The 21,423-nt window shown below is 38.9% G+C and overlaps 3 protein-coding genes across 28 annotated transcripts in view; all 3 read right to left on the bottom strand.

Annotated features, from left to right (window-relative positions):
* BLOC1S1 (biogenesis of lysosomal organelles complex 1 subunit 1) overlaps positions 1–21,423 on the bottom strand; it is a 1,086,347-nt gene that overhangs the window by 637,942 nt on the left and 426,982 nt on the right. The window lies entirely within an intron of this gene.
* TMT1B (thiol methyltransferase 1B) overlaps positions 1–21,423 on the bottom strand; it is a 686,675-nt gene that overhangs the window by 605,005 nt on the left and 60,247 nt on the right. Inside the window, exon 1 of one of the 2 annotated variants that reach the window (XM_050749032.1) lies at positions 17,565–17,568. The exons of the other annotated variant lie outside the window; for it this stretch is intronic. The gene's annotated coding sequence lies outside the window, so the exon portion shown is untranslated. Of the gene's footprint in view, positions 1–17,564; positions 17,569–21,423 lie in introns of those variants that run through there. 2 annotated transcript variants of the gene reach the window in all.
* Positions 1,256–11,340, bottom strand: NEUROD4 (neuronal differentiation 4). 2 transcript variants are annotated; one of them, XM_050748951.1, is made up of 2 exons: positions 10,967–11,340; positions 1,256–4,827 (listed from the first exon to the last, which is right to left on the bottom strand). In XM_050748951.1, the coding sequence occupies exon 2, from the start codon at positions 4,816–4,818 to the stop codon at positions 3,823–3,825; it is 996 nt and encodes a 331-aa protein (XP_050604908.1). In that variant the 5' UTR covers positions 4,819–4,827; positions 10,967–11,340; the 3' UTR covers positions 1,256–3,822. The 2 variants fall into 2 exon arrangements, with proteins under 2 accessions (XP_050604908.1, XP_050604909.1); XM_050748952.1 differs by having other exon boundaries at positions 11,106–11,340.

Raw genomic sequence — 21,423 nt, 5'->3', positions numbered from 1 at the left:
GACGTGTACATAATCATTTATTTGATATTGCAAAAGACTGAAAAAATTCTAAATTATGGGACTCAATTTCATAAATTATGTTTAGTATGGAATGCTAGTCAGTTATAACAAAGAATTAAGAAACTGCTATTAAAAATACCCCAAGATTTGTACTTAAATGTAAAAAAAAATGCAGAAATGTGTTATATTGTTACCACTTGTAGAAAAAAAAGAGAATAATACACCTTAATATTTGTACCTAATATTTGTTTATATATCCATAAAAGGTCTCTGATAACTAGTAAGCTAAAAAAATGTTTAAGTATTTTCTAGTTGGAGAGTGGGAACTGGGAGATGGAAGACAGGGGTGGAAAGATAACTTTTATGCTATATTTTTGTTTCTTAAATATTTTAAGCCAAGTCCCTACCTTGATTAACTAACTTTTCTATTTATACTTATTATTAATAATATCATTATGATTATTTCTTTATTATCATCACTTTACACATGCAAGAAGGGATCCTGGAAAGTTTGTTTTTTTTTTTTTTTTTTTTGAGACGGAGTCTCGCTCTGCCGCCCAGGCTGGAGTGCAGTGGCCGGATCTCAGCTCACTGCAAGCTCCGCCTCCCGGGTTCACGCCATTCTCCTGCCTCAGCCTCCCGAGTAGTTGGGACTACAGGCGCCTGCCACCGCGCCCGGCTAGTTTTTTTGTATTTTTTTTTTTAGTAGAGACGGGGTTTCACCGTGTTAGCCAGGATGGTCTCGATCTCCTGACCTCGTGATCCGCCCGTCTCGGCCTCCCAAAGTGCTGGGATTACAGGCTTGAGCCACCGCGCCCGGCCTCCTGGAAAGTTTTAACTAGAGAAAACTGAAAGAAAAAAATCAAAAGGAAAAGTTGTCAAAAAACATATTTCATAATTTTTTTGAAAGCTTGGTCAGCCCACCTACTTTGGATAATAGCACATCTTCCCATTTATCTGTGGTTTGATTGCTTAGACTGCCCATAGCCCTGTAATCTGTAAGATTATTTTTTCTTAACTGTAGATTTTATACTTGATTATATGAGTAACAGAGACCAGTGCTTCTAGACTTCTAACTGCATATTTCGAATATTCTAGCAAGATCAATTGAATTAGGGGATGTGTAAATCTCCTGACAGACCAGTTTTTGCTTAGCTAGCTGCTTGTAGGACATAGAGCCCAAGAAAATGAATAAATGAGAGTGAATGAAAGTTTTGAAGACTAACAACACAGCACAACAAAACACAACACAACATCTAATAAGACTTACAGCTTTATTTCTGCTAGGAAAAAGGAAGGAAAAACAGTCATATTTTAAACAAAATATTTAAACAATTATTTTACTTTATCTAAAAAAATCTCCAGAAGAATGAGACCACCCTAGGTTGGAGAGCAGGCTCTTTACAAGCTATTGCATTCCTAAATTTTAATTCAATTATAAAATCCCTCTATACAATTTCAGGGAGGCCTGGCTCAAGGCTACCATACTCCCCAAAGGCATAAACAGCAGATTAGTAAAGAATAACTCTGGCTCACTTTAGACTGAAGAAAATAATCTAAAAACATTAACTTGCATAGCCATTCAAATTATTGCTGCTTTTTATAAAAATTATCACAGAGGTAATTCTCTATTTTTTCCTTTCCCCTTTCTCCAAAACTCAGCAGTTCTTAGCAAAATTGTGAGCTACTTTCCAAATAAAATTTTAGGAAGGGTTTCCAAGCACATCTATGGGGCTAAAATAATTTTTGTGAAAGGAAGAGAAAAATAAATTAAATAAATAATATCTAATAAATAACTCAGACAACATTGATTATCTACAAACTTAAATGCCAGAAAATGCTAGCTTCGAGGATGGACCCTCCCACAGCCCTTCACAAAGGTAAGTGCAGTATACACTCAGAAAGCCCATACTATGGCTTTATATGTCATTTTACTTGCCAATTTCCTCTAGGGCAGATTGTGATGAGAGGAACCACTTTGGTGGCTGATGGGGCTTAAGATCTCTCTGCAAGGCTACTTTCAAGTGAATTTACAAACCAAGGGTGCAAAGTACAGCAGGGTAAATGCTGAGAGCAAAATGGAAAAAAATACTGTAAGGAGATAATAAATAAGAGAGGTAAACAGGCAAGATACACATATAGTTGGCAGATTTTAGGGGATAGCTGAGCTATAGAAAATGACATACTCATATGTGTTATCGTTTTGTTAATTGGCCCTATTGATGTACCCTGCATGCTAAATGTATCCTTTCTGGCAGGAGCAGGACCTAATCTACTATCAAATAAGTCATTCAGGCTCCGGTTTGACTTAAATAACTGTCCTGGCAGATTGAACAAGATATGAAAATTTCTCAGGTCTCATTTTCTGAAAAAAATACAAATTTATGAAGTTAGTGTTGATATAAAGGAAAGAGGAGTTACATAAAGAAAAATAAGCACTCTGCAAATTGTGTTAAACCTGTGATGAAGACATAGTTGGTAAAAATATTCACTGACCTTGTATTTCATTTCTGCATCCTTAAGTTTAGTCACCTGAAATGTTATTTACAATATGTAATAACATATTCTATCTCAGAAGTGAGGAAGAGGTAACAGCTAGTGTAGGGGGAGAGATAAGGGACTACATATATGTTGGAAAAATCTAACCTTGGTCAATAAATTGATTGGTGCTTGTCCTTCTGGAAAATATGTTGGTGTGGACAGAGGTGGATGGTTTTAATCATGTTTAACCAAATGAAATTCATCTTGCTTAAAATAAAATCTATTGGTTTTCCCATGGGCAACCATGAGCTAGAGAGAGTCCCTGAACTATGGTAGTTATTATAGCCAATAGCTATTTTATTGCTCTTTAATATAAACCTGTGTTGTGTTCTGATTCTAACAGCAGCACCTGAGCTGCATCAGAAGATCTGGAGCCCTCTGGTTATGGAGGTCATGGTCTAAAAGACTTATCTATGTCCCATTAGTCATAGGAGTCTGAGGCTTCAGTGACTTGTTTGCCCTACCTCTAGTACTGAGAAAAATGGTTTTGAAATATTATCAAGAATAAAGTTGGCATGAGGCCTCTATTATGGTTCTCTATTATGGTTCTTCAAATCATAAGGAAGATATGTTCAACTTTTAGTCTAATAACGAATAGAGTTGATCTCTAAAGAACATGTTTTTTTCTTCACAGTGACAGCCATGTTAGACTTTTAGCTTCCAGGAGCTATTTTTCAATAGATACAAAGAAGTCCTATCATTAAACCCAAACAAGCTTTGCATTCTGTGAGCCAAGAGACATGCACCTTGTGTTCCCTCTGATAACTCAATTTGATCATTCTATGCATAGCATCCCTTTCCTATTATTTCTCTATTCTTTCAGTTTCAAGAAGTTGTCAGGAGTGATCACCACAGTTATAGAATTTTAGAACTGTAAAGGACTTTAGAAATCATCTGGACTTAGAACAATTGCCTCATATAAATACAATTTGTTTAGTTACAATTGCTAGTAAATAAACAAAGGCCAGAAATGGTAAATTAATTGGCATAGATTATGCAATGAGTTTTTTTGCACCACTGGAATAGGGCCCAGGTCTTCTTTTCTATTTTCAAATGGTTGTTAAATCATCAAATATTTTCACTTGAGGACCCTATAAAGAAATCGATGCAATGTGAGGTGATGAGAAAAGAGGTGATAGATGAAGGAAAGCCTAAATGGACTTGAACTATTTTTATATATATATCCATAGGGATCCTTTAAGGTCATTGAATCTTCAGCTCAACCACTCAACTTATGGAAAATGTCTCCACGTCATTCTCTGAAACATTGAACTTACTGCCTCACTCAGTGAAGACTGTGTTGAGTTGGGTCCCAATACCATGATGGGGGTAGGAATCATAGGACATGTCTATAGGAACATCATAACGGGGGGTACCAGCCTGAAAAGGAGTTGAATGCACATGCCCTGAGCTTAGACTTGAAGAAGGGTAATGTGGCATGAAGCTGTAGGATTTTTCTAGGTCAGGAGACCCATCTTGCTTCAAGGAGAAGTTCCCACTGATGCTCAGGGGTGGAGTGAGTGGGCCCTCGTAAGGGGGTGTACTGCAGTCAGGTAGATGACTCCCAAAGGACGATTCTCCCAAACTCTTGAATACTTGGGGCTTGAGATGAAGGAGATGTGTTTCCATATGGCCATAAGGAGGGCTAGGCAGCCCCGGAGACTGATAGTTGAAGTTGTGGACAGAGATGGCAGAGTCACAAATAGGAGATTTATCCTCATGCTTCTCCAGGAGGACAGACTGAGAGCTCAGTTGGAGACATCCAGCCACCAGGTTGCTTGTGGGCTGAGAGAGCCCTTTACAGAGCATCTCCACAAAGCCTTTCCCTTCAGGTGTCTGGCCAGTCTCCAGAACTTCAGATAAAGCCCAAATATAGTTCCTGGCCAGTCTAAGAGTCTCTATCTTGGAAAGTTTTTGGGTTTTAGAGTAGCATGGCATGACTCGCCTCAGGTTATCCAGGGCATCATTCAGGCCATGCATCCGGGTCCGTTCTCTGGCATTGGCCTTGACTCTTCGAGCCCTGAATCTCTCAAGGCGAGCTTTGGTCATCTTCTTTTTCTTGGGACCCCTTCTCTTAGGTTTCTCCCCATCTTCTTCCTCTTCTTCTTCTTCCTCAATACTGTCATGCTCTTCAGTTAAGCTGCTGAGCATCCCATAAGTACCTGGTCTGCTTTCTTCCTCCTTCACCTCATTTTGGGAACCCAGACCTTTATCCATCCAGGATGGTGTGTTGACTAGCTCTCCCATCTCCTTGGATTTCACATAAGTTTTTGACATTTCCAGTCTCTGGAAAAGGGAAGTATCAAAGGTTAATTCCTGTGAGTACTTGATTTTACTTGAAACTAAACTTTTTTATATGTAATTATCTTGTCTAAGTCTTCCATTCTAAATGACAAATCCAAAACTGAAAGAAATTCCCAGAATACTCCTTTAGTTATGGCATATTATAAGAAAATATACTATAGTAAAGGAAAATTGACTTGATTATTCATTGCAGTGTTAGTGCCTAACTCTTTTTATTCTTAGATTTTTAATCTCTTGAACATTTTATACAAAATGACTGAGATACGAGTCCAAAGATGTATTTTTCTTTCCTTCCAGAATCCAGAACATAAAAGGGGAAAAATGAGGTGAGTATATAAATTACTGTCCAAATAGAGATATTTCTGAAAGTGAAAGAGTGTGCTAAAAATAAGTATATGTGTGTAATAATTATCGTTATTACAAAACAAAAACCCATCAAATAGTCAAATAAGCACACTGTTGTATATTTACACCATACAAAATAAAAAACTGTAGCAAGATCATTCAGACTACTTTGTATGTGTTCTACAAAAAACTACTCAATCTGTATTTAGAAGCATTTCACATCCATCTAGCCTATAACACCCATGTTTCTCCCCAGTATTGCTAACTGGTAGCCTCAATCATCTCCTTCAAGTTGTCCATGACACAACTGGCTGGTCCAACACATGACCATCAAACGTTACTCTCACTATCACCAGAGGAGCATTCTGTTTTTCAGTAAGCACTTTGTGTTCTGTCTAGTGTGAGTTATGTTAGAAGTGTTAGTGACATGGCATCTTGAAAGGATCATGAAAAGAAAGGAGGGTTATCACTGATCGTCTTTCAAATTTCCCCTTATGTTAAAGTGAGAACTCTTTGCAAATGCATCTCACACCATCAGACAAGACCATGGCAACAGTTAGGAGTGCAGCCAGTGGTCTACCAAACCTATCCAAGGTTTAGTGCAACTACTATAATAATACTTTGTTTAAAATGAAAAATCTGGAACAAATACTAGTGGAACTAGTGGAACAGAATATAGTGACTGCTAACACAAGTGAGGACTATTTCAGGCAAACACAGGAATAGCCTGACTACTTTAACTCACTAACACACTGTTTAATCAGAATTTTGCATGCAAAATTCACTATTTGAAAACCAGAAGAGACTGGTGATTTAGTAAACATTTTGCGTTCAATTCTGGAAGAATTTGAATTGTTTTAAAGCTTGCTAAGCAATTTTTAGGCATATGGCTTACCAAATAAAAGTATCTGATAAGCCCCATTGGGGCATCCCAGTTTACCAGCTACTCTTTGAAATATTAAACCCACTATCACCTTTTATTATGAGAAAGAGGAGAATGTAACAAACGTTTTCTGTTCTATGAAGCTTGAGCCTCAAATCAATGAACCCAGGGATTAGTATGTAGCTTTTAAAAATAAAGATATATTATTTGATTTGTTTCTGGTAATTGGAGCTTGTTTTCCTTGTAACCTCATTTACCTCCTATAAATAATTAATGTAACTGCATTGCGAAAACAGCCTAGGTTTCATGTTAATCAGCACGGAAATCATGTCAGCTTGACTTACTCACTTAATAAGGCTTCCTGGGTAAGCAGCTTTATTGAAAACACACATTGGAACCTATTGGTCAACTGGCTGCCCAGGCCAACTCAGAAAATCCCACTTTTAATATGGATGATAGAGCTTGTGTGCTGAGCTGCACTTCTAACTCAGGCAGATATCCAGAGGGAGGGTAAAAAGCCTAATTAACTTTCTGTTAAAGTAACACAGCTCTTCCAGAGGCAGGTGCACTCTAAGGCCAAAAAGGATGGAGTGGGCTTGGGAAACCTAATGCTCCCCATGTAATTATAATAACATTTGTATAGCATTTTAAAGTTTACAGAGCACTTTTGCATCCATTAATTCATATGGTTCTTATAGCAAACCTTTGAGGGAGATAGAAATTGTTATGCTCATTTTATACTCAAGGTCACTGTGGGTCAGGTAGTTTAAGTGATGGAAATGCAAAGATATAGTGCTGGTGGAGTGGGACATAAAATCAATTCTTCTTACTTTACATCTTAGGTTTTATGTTTTTCTTCTCCTTGTTCTTCTATCACAGCTACAGGAATAAAGAAAGGCACTTTGGCTTCAGGAGATGTACAGCAATAGAACTAAGTCAACAGGAGTGACCATCATCCAAAGGGTGTTCTTTGAGGTGCCTTTTAACACACGTATTTCAGGATTTCTTCATCTTTGAAACATTTTTCTCGTTATTCTCACCCATATATTCCCCCTCCCTCTCTTCCTCATCCTCCCCCTTTGTCTCCTTATCCTCATTCTCTTATCTTCATTGTCATTATTATCACTGGCTCATACTGAGATGCATGAAAAGGACAGAAGGAAGGAAAGAAGGAAGGTGCAAGAGAGGAGAGTCTCCCGAATTGCCTCTGGATCTGAATACCATCCTAGCTGGGGGATTTAGCCTTTTTCACCATCCCTACCTCTGGACCTCTGGACTCTTATTAAGATCTGTCAATACTCACACACATCAAAATAAGTGAGATTGGGAGGATAGAATAGGCCACCTTTTACCTCTAACATATTTAGTGGTTTCTGTAAGAGTCAAGGAGCTGCTTTCAAATCAGCTTGTTGGTGGGTATAAATGCAAAGAATCAAGTGACTTTGGCCAAAGTAATGAAAAGGTCAACCAGTTTTCTTTCACCTTTGTCCTCTTACTAATCATGAGAAGGACATAGATGGCTCCAGTTTAACTTCCTCTGTTCTCATAGATGCTGGTCCATTAACTTCCAAGAGAATCCCATGAGTATATAGTATGGTTTCAAAAGAATGGAAGCTAGAATAACACAAATGTGAACTCTAGTCCCAATTCTTTTAATTCCTGGGTTGTTGATCCCAAACACATTATATAAAGTTCTCTGTTCTTCCATTTCCTCTAATAAAATAAGGCTAACATACAGGTTATGTGATTCTTGTAAGAGAAATAAAAATATAATAAAGAATTTTATAGCTGTAAATGCTATTAAACATTTATATATTTATTTCCTGTTTTTTCTTGGGTTTTCTTATCTAATCTATTCACACACGTTTGCTTATTCAAAAATAAAAATTATTTCTCACAGATGAATAATAAAACAGACTGTATCAACTGGTATGTCTCTTATTATCTGAATATTACCTCTGATTGATTTAGAAAATCATCTGACAGTTACTCAGTAGCCTGTCATTTTTCCCATGGTGGGATAGACAGCACAGACTCCAGTGTCAGATTACCTGGACTCAAACTTCAGCTCCACTATTCACTAGATACATGAACTTAGGCCAGTTTCATAACCCTTATCTGCCTCAGTCTCCTCCTCCTTAAAATGAGAATAATAACAATTCTACCTCATAGGATTATTAGGAGCATAAAATTAGGTGATATATTTGAAGCATTTTGAATAGTGTCATACATCATGAATTTCATGTAAGTATTAGGTATTGTTCTCCTAAACATCGCCATGAATTTTTCTGGCCACTTGGACAAGAATAAGTACAATTAGAATCTGTTATTAATATTGATTTTATGTCAGCAAAAGCCAATGGCTTCATTTCAACATCTATTTGAAAAAATTTGAAAAAAAAAAAATACACCTACTCCTCCAATCTCCTATTGAAACTGAAATCAAAGGTTCTGTTCTGCTGCAAGAGGTGAGGAAACCAAGCCCTATCAACTGCCTCCACTGAGTTGACTAGAACTCGTCCATCATATTCAAGATGGAAGTTAGCTCCCAAACTTTCATTATATTTTATAATTGGGAGAAAACAGTTGGTTTGACATTCTTATTCAATCACATACATTTTCAGGTTCATGAACCTTCTGTTTTGGGAATACAATTTTCCCACCAAAACCAAATGGCAGAGCTCTGAGGGTAATATGCAGTGTCTATCAAAGAGAAGTGAAAGCAGTGAAAGCCAAGACTTCTGAAACATAAAAATGTTTCTCTGACTTTTTTCACCTAAATATTTTCAATGCACCAAGGAAGCTAACAGGAAAAAAGTAGAAACATCTAGTTTTAAATTTGAGTTTTGAAAATGTGTGTACTGTAGTTCTGAGTTGTGATCAAAGAAACCAAGGGTTTTCTCCAGAACAGGTACCTAAATCTAATGTTGCTTTCAGCCTGTTAAGGAACCATCTCAGAGGTGTACTGAAAGAAGCATGAAATGAAGACTCTTTCTTCACTCACTCATTAAATGAGCATAGAAAAATTATTGCAATTATTGTACCCTTAGGGCAAAATGAAAATAAGATTGTCTTTCCTACATCATTTAGAAGTTTTCGTGAAAAACAAGAAGATAATGCAAGCACAACTACTTTGTAAAATTGTTATGCCAATGTGAGGGTTGGCAATTGTTTTACAGAAGCTGTTTGAGAAAGTCTGTAGCACTATCTCACAAAGCATCACGATATACCATCTTAAGGTTGCCTCAATTCCTAGGAAAGAAATTAGCTCACAAATTATATAGGAAGTAGACTTGAATATGACAAAAATCAGTGAATACTGGCTCAAGGGCTAGAATCTAGCCCTTCCCTACACATACGCATAAACACATTCTGATCTTATAAAGTCCATTTTTAGCCATTTGGTATTTGGATTTTCCCTTATACCTACATAATATAACAGAATTTTCCTCTTTCTACAGGATCCTGCAGTGAAATTTCAAGTTTAGCCAATTCTCTTTAATTCAAAATATTTCTCATATTTTCTAAAATTTTAAATCTGTTATAGCAAAATGTTTGCTTAAGCAATAATTGTTACTACCCAATATTTTTACTACTAGAGCCAAAGTCATTAAGCATTGCTACTATGTGAAGCTGTCTTAGAATTCTTTCTACACTTTTACAAATTTTTTATTTACTGTGGAGATGTTTCAACTAATTAATAGGTAAGGGAAACTCACATGTGGATTTGTGATAGTTAGATGGTGTCTCTCCTCTTAAAAGCTGGTGATAATCTCTTTACCTTCTGATCTGATGACTAAATACAACAGAAGGGAGGCTGTCCAGCCCAGTTTCTAGGAAATCTAAGAACTAAACAGACTAAATTCTTTTCCCAGAGTTGCATAGTCTTGGCACTAAAAAGACAGAATCCAGACCAGGATCTTCACAAGTTGTACTGCTTCGAAAAACCCCATAGATTGTTCTATGCTCTTCTTTTCTACTCTACTATTTTCCCCTTTATTAATATATGTGCACATGTATGTACATGCATGCACATACACACACATTTTGTCCAGCAAAGCCATGTAAAACTTCAGGTGCCATTGCCTCACATCTTAATAGTAAACAGAAGTTACTCAATCCCTTACTTTTCCCTCCACGTGCTTCAGCATTTCACCTCTGCTTTCTCTGTCAAAAAAATGAGGGTGGGGGAAGGTATTTTACATTTCATTAGTATTTTCTGAGTATACTTTTTTGTGAGCAAATGATGAGTGTGAAGCAGAGAAAGGAAAAATAAACTTGGACAATCTTTTTCTTCTAATTTCCCACCTGAAAGAGCTGAGGCAAAGGAAATTTCCCCCACCCCATGCCAACTATTCAAGTATTTTTAGTAAACCAAATAGTTAATGGTGAGAATCTACCCCGAGGACTTTCCACAGTCTTCTCTGATTCCTCATTCTGTTTTCCTTTCCCTGCCTCCCCCTCCGTCCTTGCATAGCCCTAAAATGCTATGAGCAGAGTGGTGGATTGGGTCAATTCTTCCAACCTATTTGCTGGGCCACCTTGGAAAAGCAGTTAAACTTTTCGACATTTTCACCACTAGCAAAATGAAACAGTGGCTTTTACGGGAATTGGGGTAGATCATCTGTAATCTTCACTTTATTAAAATGACTGTGAGTGTCTATGTGTTTTACTTTGAGTGGCAAGTGCTATGCAATTTAATAAAATTATTTAAAATGTTTCTATTTTTCCCTAAGTGTTCCAATTCACTAACTTCCACATTCCAAGTTTCCTAAGTCCCACTTCCTCCTGTCTTACCCAGAAGAGACTTTCCTCACCCCAACTACTCCTCTAGGTGAGTGGGAACTTCCCACAGAAACTTTAGCCGCCTTACTTCCCCAACCACTGGCTCACCTCGGTCACTGGCAGTTCCTGGAGTGAACTCTGTGAATCTGCGTCTTAGAGGACAGTCAGAGAAGCCAAGTCTCTCTGACCATCCAGATCGTAGGATAAAGAGATGCTTTCAGCGATCCATGTTAAACCCGGTTGTTACCTCTTAGAGATTCCACCGGGTCTGGTTTCTCTGCCTGCGCCTTATTCTACTCCTTCCCTGGAGTTCGGTATGCTCCTCAAGGACGCCTTTGGGCTGACGACTCTGCTGCAGCCGGTTTAGTCGCTCTTCAGTACCTCTTCTCCCTGGTTAGCTCCTCGGAGAGGAGCTTTCAGGACCACAGCCTCTGGGCAGCTCCTGCTCTCTGGCCAGAGCCTCTGACTTGCTGCAGTTTTGATTGCTCTCGCAGCTGACCAGGGAGGAGTGATGTTGCCCAGAGTCTAACTCCTCCCTTTCCCCAGCCGAAAGACACGCCCACTTGAAAGGCTCCTCTGGCCAGGTCCAGTTTTGCCGCCTGTTTGTTTGTTTAAACAGAGTTGGGGGTTGGTGGAAGCGGAGCGGGGGAGGAGAGTTGATGAAGTTGAGGAGTAAAGAAAAAGAGGACTGGAAAGCTTTGTGATTAAAACGGTAAGAAATGGAAGCGGAGTAGTACTGACAGAATGGAGAAAGAAAATTGGGGATAGACTTGGAGAGAGCTAAAAAGGGCAGATGAATCTGCTGATCCACGTCTGAAAAGAATCAAAAGGTGAGAAAGGTGCGTGTCAAGGACACAGCATGAGTGGCTGCTTCCTTACACATGTGGACTGGGGTCTTTACAGCATGAGTGGCTGCTTCCTTACACATGTGGACTGGGGTCTTTGGCTTTTAAACTTCAGAGTTCTAAAAGTAGAAGGAAGAAGTTTATCTCTCCCACCTTTTCAGCACGTCAAAGCTACTTTCATTAAAACTTTCATTTGTGAATATAGATGAAGCTTATTGTACTGTTCTTTCAACTTTCTGATCGCTTGAAATTTATAAAAACAAAAAGGAAATTAATAAAATCCTACACTTTAAGGACATTTAGTTCCTTAAGTTACAAGCTGAGATCTACTATTGTTTTTCAAAAATACATCATTAAGCATTCACGTAGAAAAAGTCCCCTTAAGTAGTAATGAGCTTAGAAGAAGAGAAGCCCATAATAATTCCTAAAACTCCTTTGGTATTAGAAGGTTGAATTAAATTGCTAGAAGACAGAAAGAAAATTACGTCTGGAATAATTTAAATATATAGATATTCATACTACCTTATTTAAAACTTCACCAAGGAAAAATAAATGACTGTGAGCTTAAGATACCAAAGATTTTGTAATCATCTTGTGTTTCCAAGAAGAAAAAAGAAAGGTGCTCAGATTAAGCAATTGGCTGAATGATCTTGAGTAAGTCAACTTCACTCATCAGTTTTCATATCTGTAAAACGAGCTGATCACTTAAGTTTTTCCATCAGTAGCCTCATAGAATTCTGAGTCCAAGTTCAACTTCTTTTAGAAATTGACTTGAAGGATAATTCCTCAGGCTTTTTGGCAAAAGGCAAAATCTTTCTTTCTGAAAAGAAACCAGAGTATCCCTGGCTTTTTGAGAATCACATGATCTAACAACAAAACTAACACGTGTATCAAATAGAGATGAAAAACTATTAATACGCCTGTATGCAAGGAAAGTTGTAGAGAGCTGAAACAAAAGATAGTTTCACTGCTCATAAAGTTGAAAGGAGTATCTTAAGTGCGAAAATTGTTATTTTTAATTCTGATAAAAGTGTCATGTGACTTGTTTTTCACAGAAAAACAGAAAATAAAAATTAGCACTTTTTTCAGTTTTCATGGGAAGTTATTTATTTTCAGCAGCTCTTTAATCTCTTCGTTATCTTTATTTGTATCCTTATCCAGAAAAATATCTGCTCAGAAAAATAAACTTCATTTTCAGAATAATTAAACAACACGTGATAGGAATAGCAGATTTCTAAAAAACAAATCAGAATTCATTCCTCGACCACAGGAAATTTATCTATGAGGTAATTTATGTCTAGGATAGAGGTGCTTAATCATTGTTCAATGAGCACTTATTGAATGAATTGATCTCCTGCTTTGTGTCTTCAAAGCCCTGTCCATGGACATTTAGAAGCTGATGGCACTGGTGCCTGAAATTTTCAGGGGCAGGGAGTAACAGCAGATTAGCGGAAAGGTGAACATATTGAGACAAAGATGAGGGTGGGGATAAAACATTCTGCAGGACTCCTTGCTTTCTCTGACAGATGTAAGGGACTGGACACAATAGGATTAGCCTTCAAAATACATTCAACTGTCTGTGTGTGTGTGCACACACATGCACGTGAATGAACATGCACACCCCTGAAGAATGGGGATGGAGTTGTGAATGCCAAATTTTCTTTAAGAGCCACTTTCTGCAGAGGGATGGGTGGAATCTATTTCATTAGGGTCACCCTCATCACAACTCATTAACAGTTGTACAGTTAGCTGTTCAACTTTGAGAAAGCAGGAAGGGGCAGGAGGGGTGTGTGCTGTCAGCAAAGGAAAAGGGGTGGTGATTGCTCTAGGAAAGGAGAATACAAGGCATTTACATGCATTCTCCTCCCCCCACATGGTTCCTGGGCCAGAGGGCCAATCCCCAGCCCTTCCTTCTTTCTCTGCTGCTTTTTGTAAAGCTCTGAGCTAACCTGTAAGAACCATCTGCTGAGCGGGGAAAAGGAGACCAGTACTCAGTTGCTGGCCCACAGGCCTAACGCCCAGGAGCCATTGAAGCAGAGAGAGGGGAGGCAACAGGCAGATTTATGAGCAGCAATCTGTTCCCCTCCCCCAAGGACCCTCTGCTAGGAGACAGCCTGATAATCCATCAACCCCACTAATGAATTAATTAGTATTCCCAGTAATCCTGACCCCCAAAGGAGACCTGCCTGTGGGCCCCTAACGGGGGTGGAAACTGACTTCTTCAGTCAGACACTGAAGACCTGAAACCAATGTCTGACATTAGGCCCCAGGGTGCTAAGCCTCAAGCCACAGATCCTGTTGCTGACGGTCCCCAGATGTCTCTCCTTCTCACCTTCCCATCGGAGATCACTAGCTTCTGCTGAATTAAAGTCAAATGCCACCAACAAATGGAGTCCAGGGACATATATCAGGAACTGTAGAGAGCAAGAAGGTGAACTTCGAAGGAGGAAATGATTCAGGCTGCCCACATTCAGATTAGACTTGAGCAGACCCTAAAGTTGCTCTCCAAGCTTTAGGCACTGGGGTCAGGGATGGGGTTGGGGTGGGGTGAGGGCTGGGGGAGAAAGTAAATAAAACATAGTCCTTGACCTCAAGAAGTTCAACATTCCAGTAGGGAAATAATACAGGTTGAAAAATAATTGTGAAGCAGGTTAAAACAAAAAGTAATTTGTGACATGAACCTCTCCTGAATAACAACTAGAGAAAAACACAGAGGTGTCATTTGGGTTTATGAATAGTTTGGAGAATAGCATCAGGGAGATTCAATAACCCTCCTTTACAAGAACAAAGTGAAGTGCTTCATTCTTTTCAAAAACTCTGTAGTGAAGTGGGGTGGGGGAAAAGCTTAGGACTAAGGAATCATGGGCTCTAAATCTTAGTCTGCCTCTGTGTGGCTGTGATGAGTGATCCAACCTCTCTGGCCTCACATTCCTCATTAGGCAATGATCAGCTTGGGTTATGATCTCTCAGGTTCCTTCCAACTCTGATACTTAATGATATAACATAGTTAAGTGTCACAATTCTTTTTTGAGGGTGAATAATACTTGCCTATTAAAAGGTATGGAGACAGAGTCCCCAGGTTTGAATAAAGCAATATAATAGGTTAATGACAAAAGTGGGTCTAGAAACCAGGTAATAAATTTGGATGTCCTCTTTCCATCTAGATTGCTGGTCCCTGTTGAGAAGAACACTTGCTTCAACCTTCTCACACCACATTCATTCAAGAGCTATACATTTGGGCATTCACAGGGCATACAGAGTGGCTCATTCATTATTTAGTTTTTAGCTACACTAAACTGCCTGAATTTGTTTAGATCTGCTGGGAAACTTCTCTACCTTTAAAAGCTCTGTACCATCCTGCAGCATCCTTTTCTGCACTTGCTATGTCTAATTCCTAAGAGCAAAGTCCTCTAGGATTCTACTGAATCCTTGAATCTTAACATTGACATTTACTAACCACGTGACTTCAGACAAGTTATTTATCTCACTGGGCCTCAGTTCTTCTACCTGTAAGTTGGAGGTAATAATGCTTATTCAATGAACTTGCTCTGATAAATATGTATGAAATAGTACATGCAAAGCACCTAGTATACAGTCTGGCACTTAGCAAGTGCTCAATAAATGGTAGTTATTATTAGTATTTTATCTTACACATTTAAATCAAATTTGTATGTCTTAGAAATCAAAGAAAAACTATTATCAGGATCTCCTTATAAAGGCCTTGTTTTGTACTCCTATCTCAATCCAAGTATTCCTTTATTATAATAATTACCACACTATTAATTTACCCAACAAATGCATTTTATGCATATATAAAGTCCCAGGCACCGTGCAAGATTCTGGGACTACAGAGCGCCATAAGACTTCTCATTCCTAACCAACTTTCAGTGTAATGGCAGAGGCAGTAAACTAAATATATAAATATATCTAAAACCTCCTGTTCTCTGTGTCTGACTTTCTAACATAGTGTGCCCAGGGAGTCATTATGTGCCAGAGATATTAATTGCAGCATTGTTTTTAATAATTAAAATGTTTATTTTCAATACATTAAGTGAAAAATGGTTTAGCCAAAGTATGATATGCCATTTATCTATACTAACAAAAATGTACTACATGTACTAACATGATTAGGGGGAAATATAAAACAATTATAGAACTATAGGTTCGATATGATATACTTATTTTTTAATGTACACACATGCATCAAATAATACATGTATTCTATAGATACACATATACACACACACAAACTGATAACAGGGGGTCTTTATCTCAGGAAATCTCAGAACTGACATGAAGTGCATTGAGATCAGGTCGTTATTGAAGGAAATTGTTTTCTTTTTATATAAGTATAATCTACACATATGTAACTTGTGAACATGAAATTGATTTTAAAACATAATTAAAATATGCTATCTTTAAAATCCCTTTCCACACTCATAGCCAAACTTATTTTCAGGAAAGGATCTGATAGCTACCCCCTACAACACCAAACACTGGAATATATATATGTATATATATAAGCTGATATGGCTCTTTCACGAAAAGATTACCACACTGACTTCCACCAACTCTCCCCTTATACACTCAGCCCCAGGAACATTTGTCCAGTCTTAGGAGCAAACCTTAAGTTGAATTTAAAAGGCTTCAATCATGAGGTTCTTAAGTCCTGACAAATATCTGATGGAGGGCAGTGAGAATTTCCTGAGAATGGAGACTTAATTTATACCACTGCAAAAATAATGGGATAAAGAGATTATTAAAACCAACTACTATCCTCAAGGTGCATTCAGTGTTCTGGAAGGACCAAACAGAGCGCTACACTGAGCATTCTCAGATTAAAGTCAAAGCTCTATTAAGTGCAGTTTCTTTGCATGCATGGTAGCTTTGGGTGGTCTGCTCCATTAGGCCAGTGCTCTAGTCATCCATCTCTCCTAAGCACTCATCAATGGAGGGAGGTAGAAGCCAATGAGAAGAAACTAATTACTAACAGTAAAAATTATAGCTAATCCTTATAGAACACTTACCATATGTCAAATGCTATTAAAAGTGTTTTCATGTATCATTTTATCATTGCACCACCTTATGAGGTAGTGTATTAGTCATTTTCACACTGCTGATAAATACATACCTGAGACTGGGCAATTTACAAAAGGAAGAGATTTAATGGACTTACAGTTTCACATGGGTGGGAAGACCTCACAATCATGAAGGAAGGTGAAAGGCATGTCTCATATGGAAGCAGACAAGAGAAGAGAGCTTGTGCAGGGAAACTCCCATTTTTAAAACCATCAGATCTCCTGAGACTTACTCATTATCATGAGAACAGCATGGGAAAAACCTGCCCCCATGATTCAATTAATTACCTTCCACTGGGTCCCTCCCACAACACATGGGAATTAAAGATGAGATTTGGATGGGGAGACAACCAAACCGTATCATTCTACCCTGGCCCCTCCAAAATTTTATGTCTTCACATTTCAAAAACAGTCATGTCTTTCCAACAGTCTCCTAAAGTCTTAACTCATTTCAGCATTAACTCAACAGTCCACAGTCCAAAGTCTCATCAGAGACAAGGCAAGTCCTTTCCACTTGTAAGCCTGCAAAATCAAAAGCAAGTTAGTTACTTCCTAGATACAATGGAGGTACAGGCATTGAGTAAATATAGCCATTCCAAATGGGAGAAATTAGCCAAATCAAAGGGGCTACAGGTCCCATGCAAGTCCAAAATCCAGGAGGGCAGTCAAATATTAAAGCTCCAAAATGATCTCCTTTGACTCCAAGTCTCACGTCCAGGTCACGCTGATGCAAGTGGTGGGCTCCCATGGCTTTGGGCAGCTCTGTGACTTTGCAGGGTATAGCCCCCCTCCTGGCTGCTTTCCCAGCTTAGCATTAAGTGTCTGCAACTCTCCCAGGCACGTGGTGCAAGCTGTCAGTGAATCTACCATTCTGGGGTTTGGAGGACAGTGATTCTTTTCTCACAGTTCCACTAGGCAGTGCCACTGTAGGAACCCAATGTGGATGCTCTGCCCCACATTTTCCCTTCACACTGCCCTAGCAGAGGTTCTCCATGAGGGCCCCACCCCTGCAGCAAACTTCTGCCTGGGCATCCAGGCATTTTCATAAATCCTCTGAAATCTAGGCAGAAGTCCCCAATCCCCAATTCTTGACTTCTGCACATTCACAGGCTCAAAAACCACATGGAAGCTGCCATGGTTTGGGGCTTGCATCCTCTGAATCCATGGCCTGAACTCTACATTGGCCCCTCTCAGCCCCAGCTGGAGCAGGTGGGACACAGGGCACCAAGTCCCTAGGCTGCAAACAGCATGGGGACACTGGGCCCAGCCCAAAAAAAACACTTTTTCCTTCTAAACCTCTGGGTGTGTGATGGGAGGGCCTGCTGCAAAGGTCTCTGACATGCCCTAGAGACATTTTTCCCCATTGTTTTGGTGATTAACATCTGACTCTTCATTATTTATGCAAATTTCTGCAACCAGTTTGAATTTCTCCTCAGAAAATGGGATTTTCTTTTCTATTGCATTGTCAGGCTGCAAATTTTCCAAACTTTTATGCTGTGTTTCCCTTTTAAAACTAAATGCCTTTAACAGCACCCAAGTCACCTCTTGAATGCTTTTCTACTTAAAAATTTCTTCTGCTAGATACCGTAAATCATCTCTCTCAAGTTCAAAGTTCTACAAATCTCTAGGGCAGGGGAAAAATGCTGCCAGTCTCTTTGCCAAAATATAACAAGAGTCGCTTTTGCTCCAGTTCCCAAAAGTTCTTCATCTCCATCTGAGACCACCTCAGCCTGGATTTCATTGTCCATATCATTATCAGCATTTGGGTCAAAGCTGTTCAACAAGTCTCTAGGGAATTTCAAACTTTCCCACATTTTCTTGTCTTCTTCTGAGCCCTCCAAACTGTTCCAACCCCTGCCTGTTACCCAGTTCCAAAGTCACTTCCACATTTTCAAGTATCTTTTCAGCGGCACCCCACTCTACTGGTACCAATTTACTGTATTTAGTCCGTTTTCACACTGCTGATAAAGATATATCTGAGAGTGGGCAATTTACAAAAGAAAGAGGTTTAATTGGCTCACAGCTCCATTTGGCTGGGGTTGCCTCACAATCATGATGGAAAGAAAGGAGGAGCAAGTCACATCTTACATGGGTAGCAGCAGACAAAAAGAGAGGGCTTCTGCAGGGAAACTGACATTTTTTAAACCACAAGATCTCCTGAGACTTATTCACTATCACAAGAACAGCATGGGAAAGACATGCCGCCATGATTCAATTACCTCCTACCAGGTCCCTCCCACAACATGTGGGGGAATTCAAGATGAGATTTGGGTGGGGACACAGTCAACCATATCAAGTAGGCATTATTATTATTACCTCTGTTTTATAAATTAATTAATGGGATACAGAGAAAATTGTTTGCTCAACATCATAGCACTCATATCCAAATCCCACATGGCTGGTATTTGGATATAAGCAGTCTACCTCCACTACACTATATTGCCATCCAAAAGCAGGTAATGGATAGTTAAGTCCAGAATCTATTCTCTGGATGCTCTAGGAGGGACACTGAAAGTAAAATGATTATCAGTAGTTCTTCTGGTGACTCATCCTGAAGCAGCTGGTGAGATGGCATCCTCATTTGGTTCCCCATTGTCCAGAATATGTTCAGAAGAGCCATATTTTGCCCACAATATGCTTGCTGGAGATTCAATTTTAGGAAATATTTTTGACCACACAGCTCACAATGCAACATGAGAGGATGGTAGCATCTTGGTTCCTAAAAGCTTCTACAATAAGAAACATACCCTCCCACTCATGGGCCCTTCCCTGAGCCCTACCTTACCTCAATCTCATGTCTGAAGACTCTAAATCCTGAATATAGAGCATAAAGAATAACCTGTCTCATGAAAATAGAATACAAAACCCTTTAGGATTTGAGTCAATTAAAGTGTTGAAAGGAGACCTTTGTGGGAGCTGGTTGTAGAAGCAAGCCATATTCTGTTCACCAGCCTGAGACTCAGCTTCCAGGTGGAGTTTTCTCATTGTTTCACTAACTTTAAGAATCAAAAATAGCAAAAGAATACAAGAAACATTCACATAGCCCAGTTCTTCAACTCTGACATTTTGCTTCTACTATAAATGATTCTTCTACCACAAGGTCTAGTTGAAATTCTCATTTTGCCCTTGTTCCTGCCCTCCTATTCTCTCAGCTACAACTACTTTAACTTCTAGACTCCTTAATGCTGGTATGAACTAAGATGGCAGGGAGTCAGGAAACAGAGGCAACACATGCCACACAAAGCTGTACTAGCCCTTTGGAGTTCAAAAGTGAGTATTTTAAGATACCAGAATTTTAGGGTGGGAAAATGGATAAAGATAAATGAAGAAACTGACATTTTCTAAGGGTCTGTACCACATAATTGTTGTATCAGTAGTCTGCATATATTATCATCTCCTTTATAAATACATATAACCAGCATTTTCTGAGCTTTTTGCATTGAGTTAGAGCATTACCTCATCTAATTACCTGAATTACCTCATTTAATTGCTGCAACAACTCTTTGGGATGGTTGCTATTTTATCACTTTTATTAGGAGGTGAGGAGAATGAGGTCCATTAATTCATCCATTCAATAAATATTTGAGTGCTTTCTATGTGCAATAGGCACTGGGGATGTATCAGTGAACAAAACAGAAAGGACAAGCAACTTGTTCAAGATCACACAACCAGGAAATAAATGCTGTACTTTGAAAGCCTGCTTATTTCTATGCCTCTTTTATTTATTTTTATTATTATTCTATCCCTTTATTCTTGAGCATTGGAAGGATAGGATAGATTTTAATAAAAATGAAATAAGTTAATACCCCATTCCAGAATCCCGTCTCCTCCAAAGAGTAACGTTGGTTAGATAAAGGGAAGTAATGGTCCCAGGGAGTTACCATAAAGGGAGATTCTCCATGGCAAGTTGAATAGTTTCCACAACCCACCCCTGCCCTCTCCGCAAACATACACACACACACACACACACACACAGAGAGAGAGAGAGAGAGAGAGAGAGAGAGAAGAAGAAGAAGAGAAAGAGAGAGAGAGAGAGAGAAGAAGAAGAAGAGAAAGAGAGAGAGAGAGACAGAACACACAACTATATGGTTACATGCCAATTTAGTCACATCCAGGGTGACAATGAGTTCTGGTTTGCTTAGCACAGTCATAGTTACCACCTGTTATAGATCAACTAATGCCTATTAATTATTTTTAGAGCTTCATTTACTTTTTAAAATACCACAGCTTGTATGTATATTGTATTGTCACCCCACTCACACCGTGCATTGAAGTACCAAACTTGCCCATTCCTTGACTTTAGGACCATAACGCTCCCTGGTTCATTGTAGTTAACTCCATCATTAAAGGAAAAATCTCTGTCTCATCCTCGCTAGGCTGAAAAGGGTCATAATGAAGGGAGTTAGAGGAGTATAGAGATATTGGGGGCTCAGGGTTTAACAAACAAAAGATGATTAAAATGAGAATTGGAAAAGTAAGGTGAGGGAGGGGAAGTAAAAAGGCAAAAACAAAATCAAACTCTCTTTACCCTATCCAGTGACTCAGTGAAAAAATATTCTCTTTATATTCAGCCTCCACTCCTTCTACCTTCACCCAGATGAATCCAGGAGTTAGAAGTTCAAATCCAGCTTTAAGGGTGAGA

The sequence above is a fragment of the Macaca thibetana genome, chromosome 11 (genome assembly GCF_024542745.1).
Source record: "Macaca thibetana thibetana isolate TM-01 chromosome 11, ASM2454274v1, whole genome shotgun sequence".
Classification (NCBI taxonomy): domain Eukaryota; kingdom Metazoa; phylum Chordata; class Mammalia; order Primates; family Cercopithecidae; genus Macaca; species Macaca thibetana.
This window is presented reverse-complemented; position numbering and strand designations above follow the sequence as displayed.

Coding starts and splice junctions, on each gene's coding strand:
- NEUROD4 (XM_050748951.1), bottom strand. CDS start 4,818: ATGTCAAAAACTTATGTGAAATCCAAGGAGATGGGAGAGCTAGTCAAC.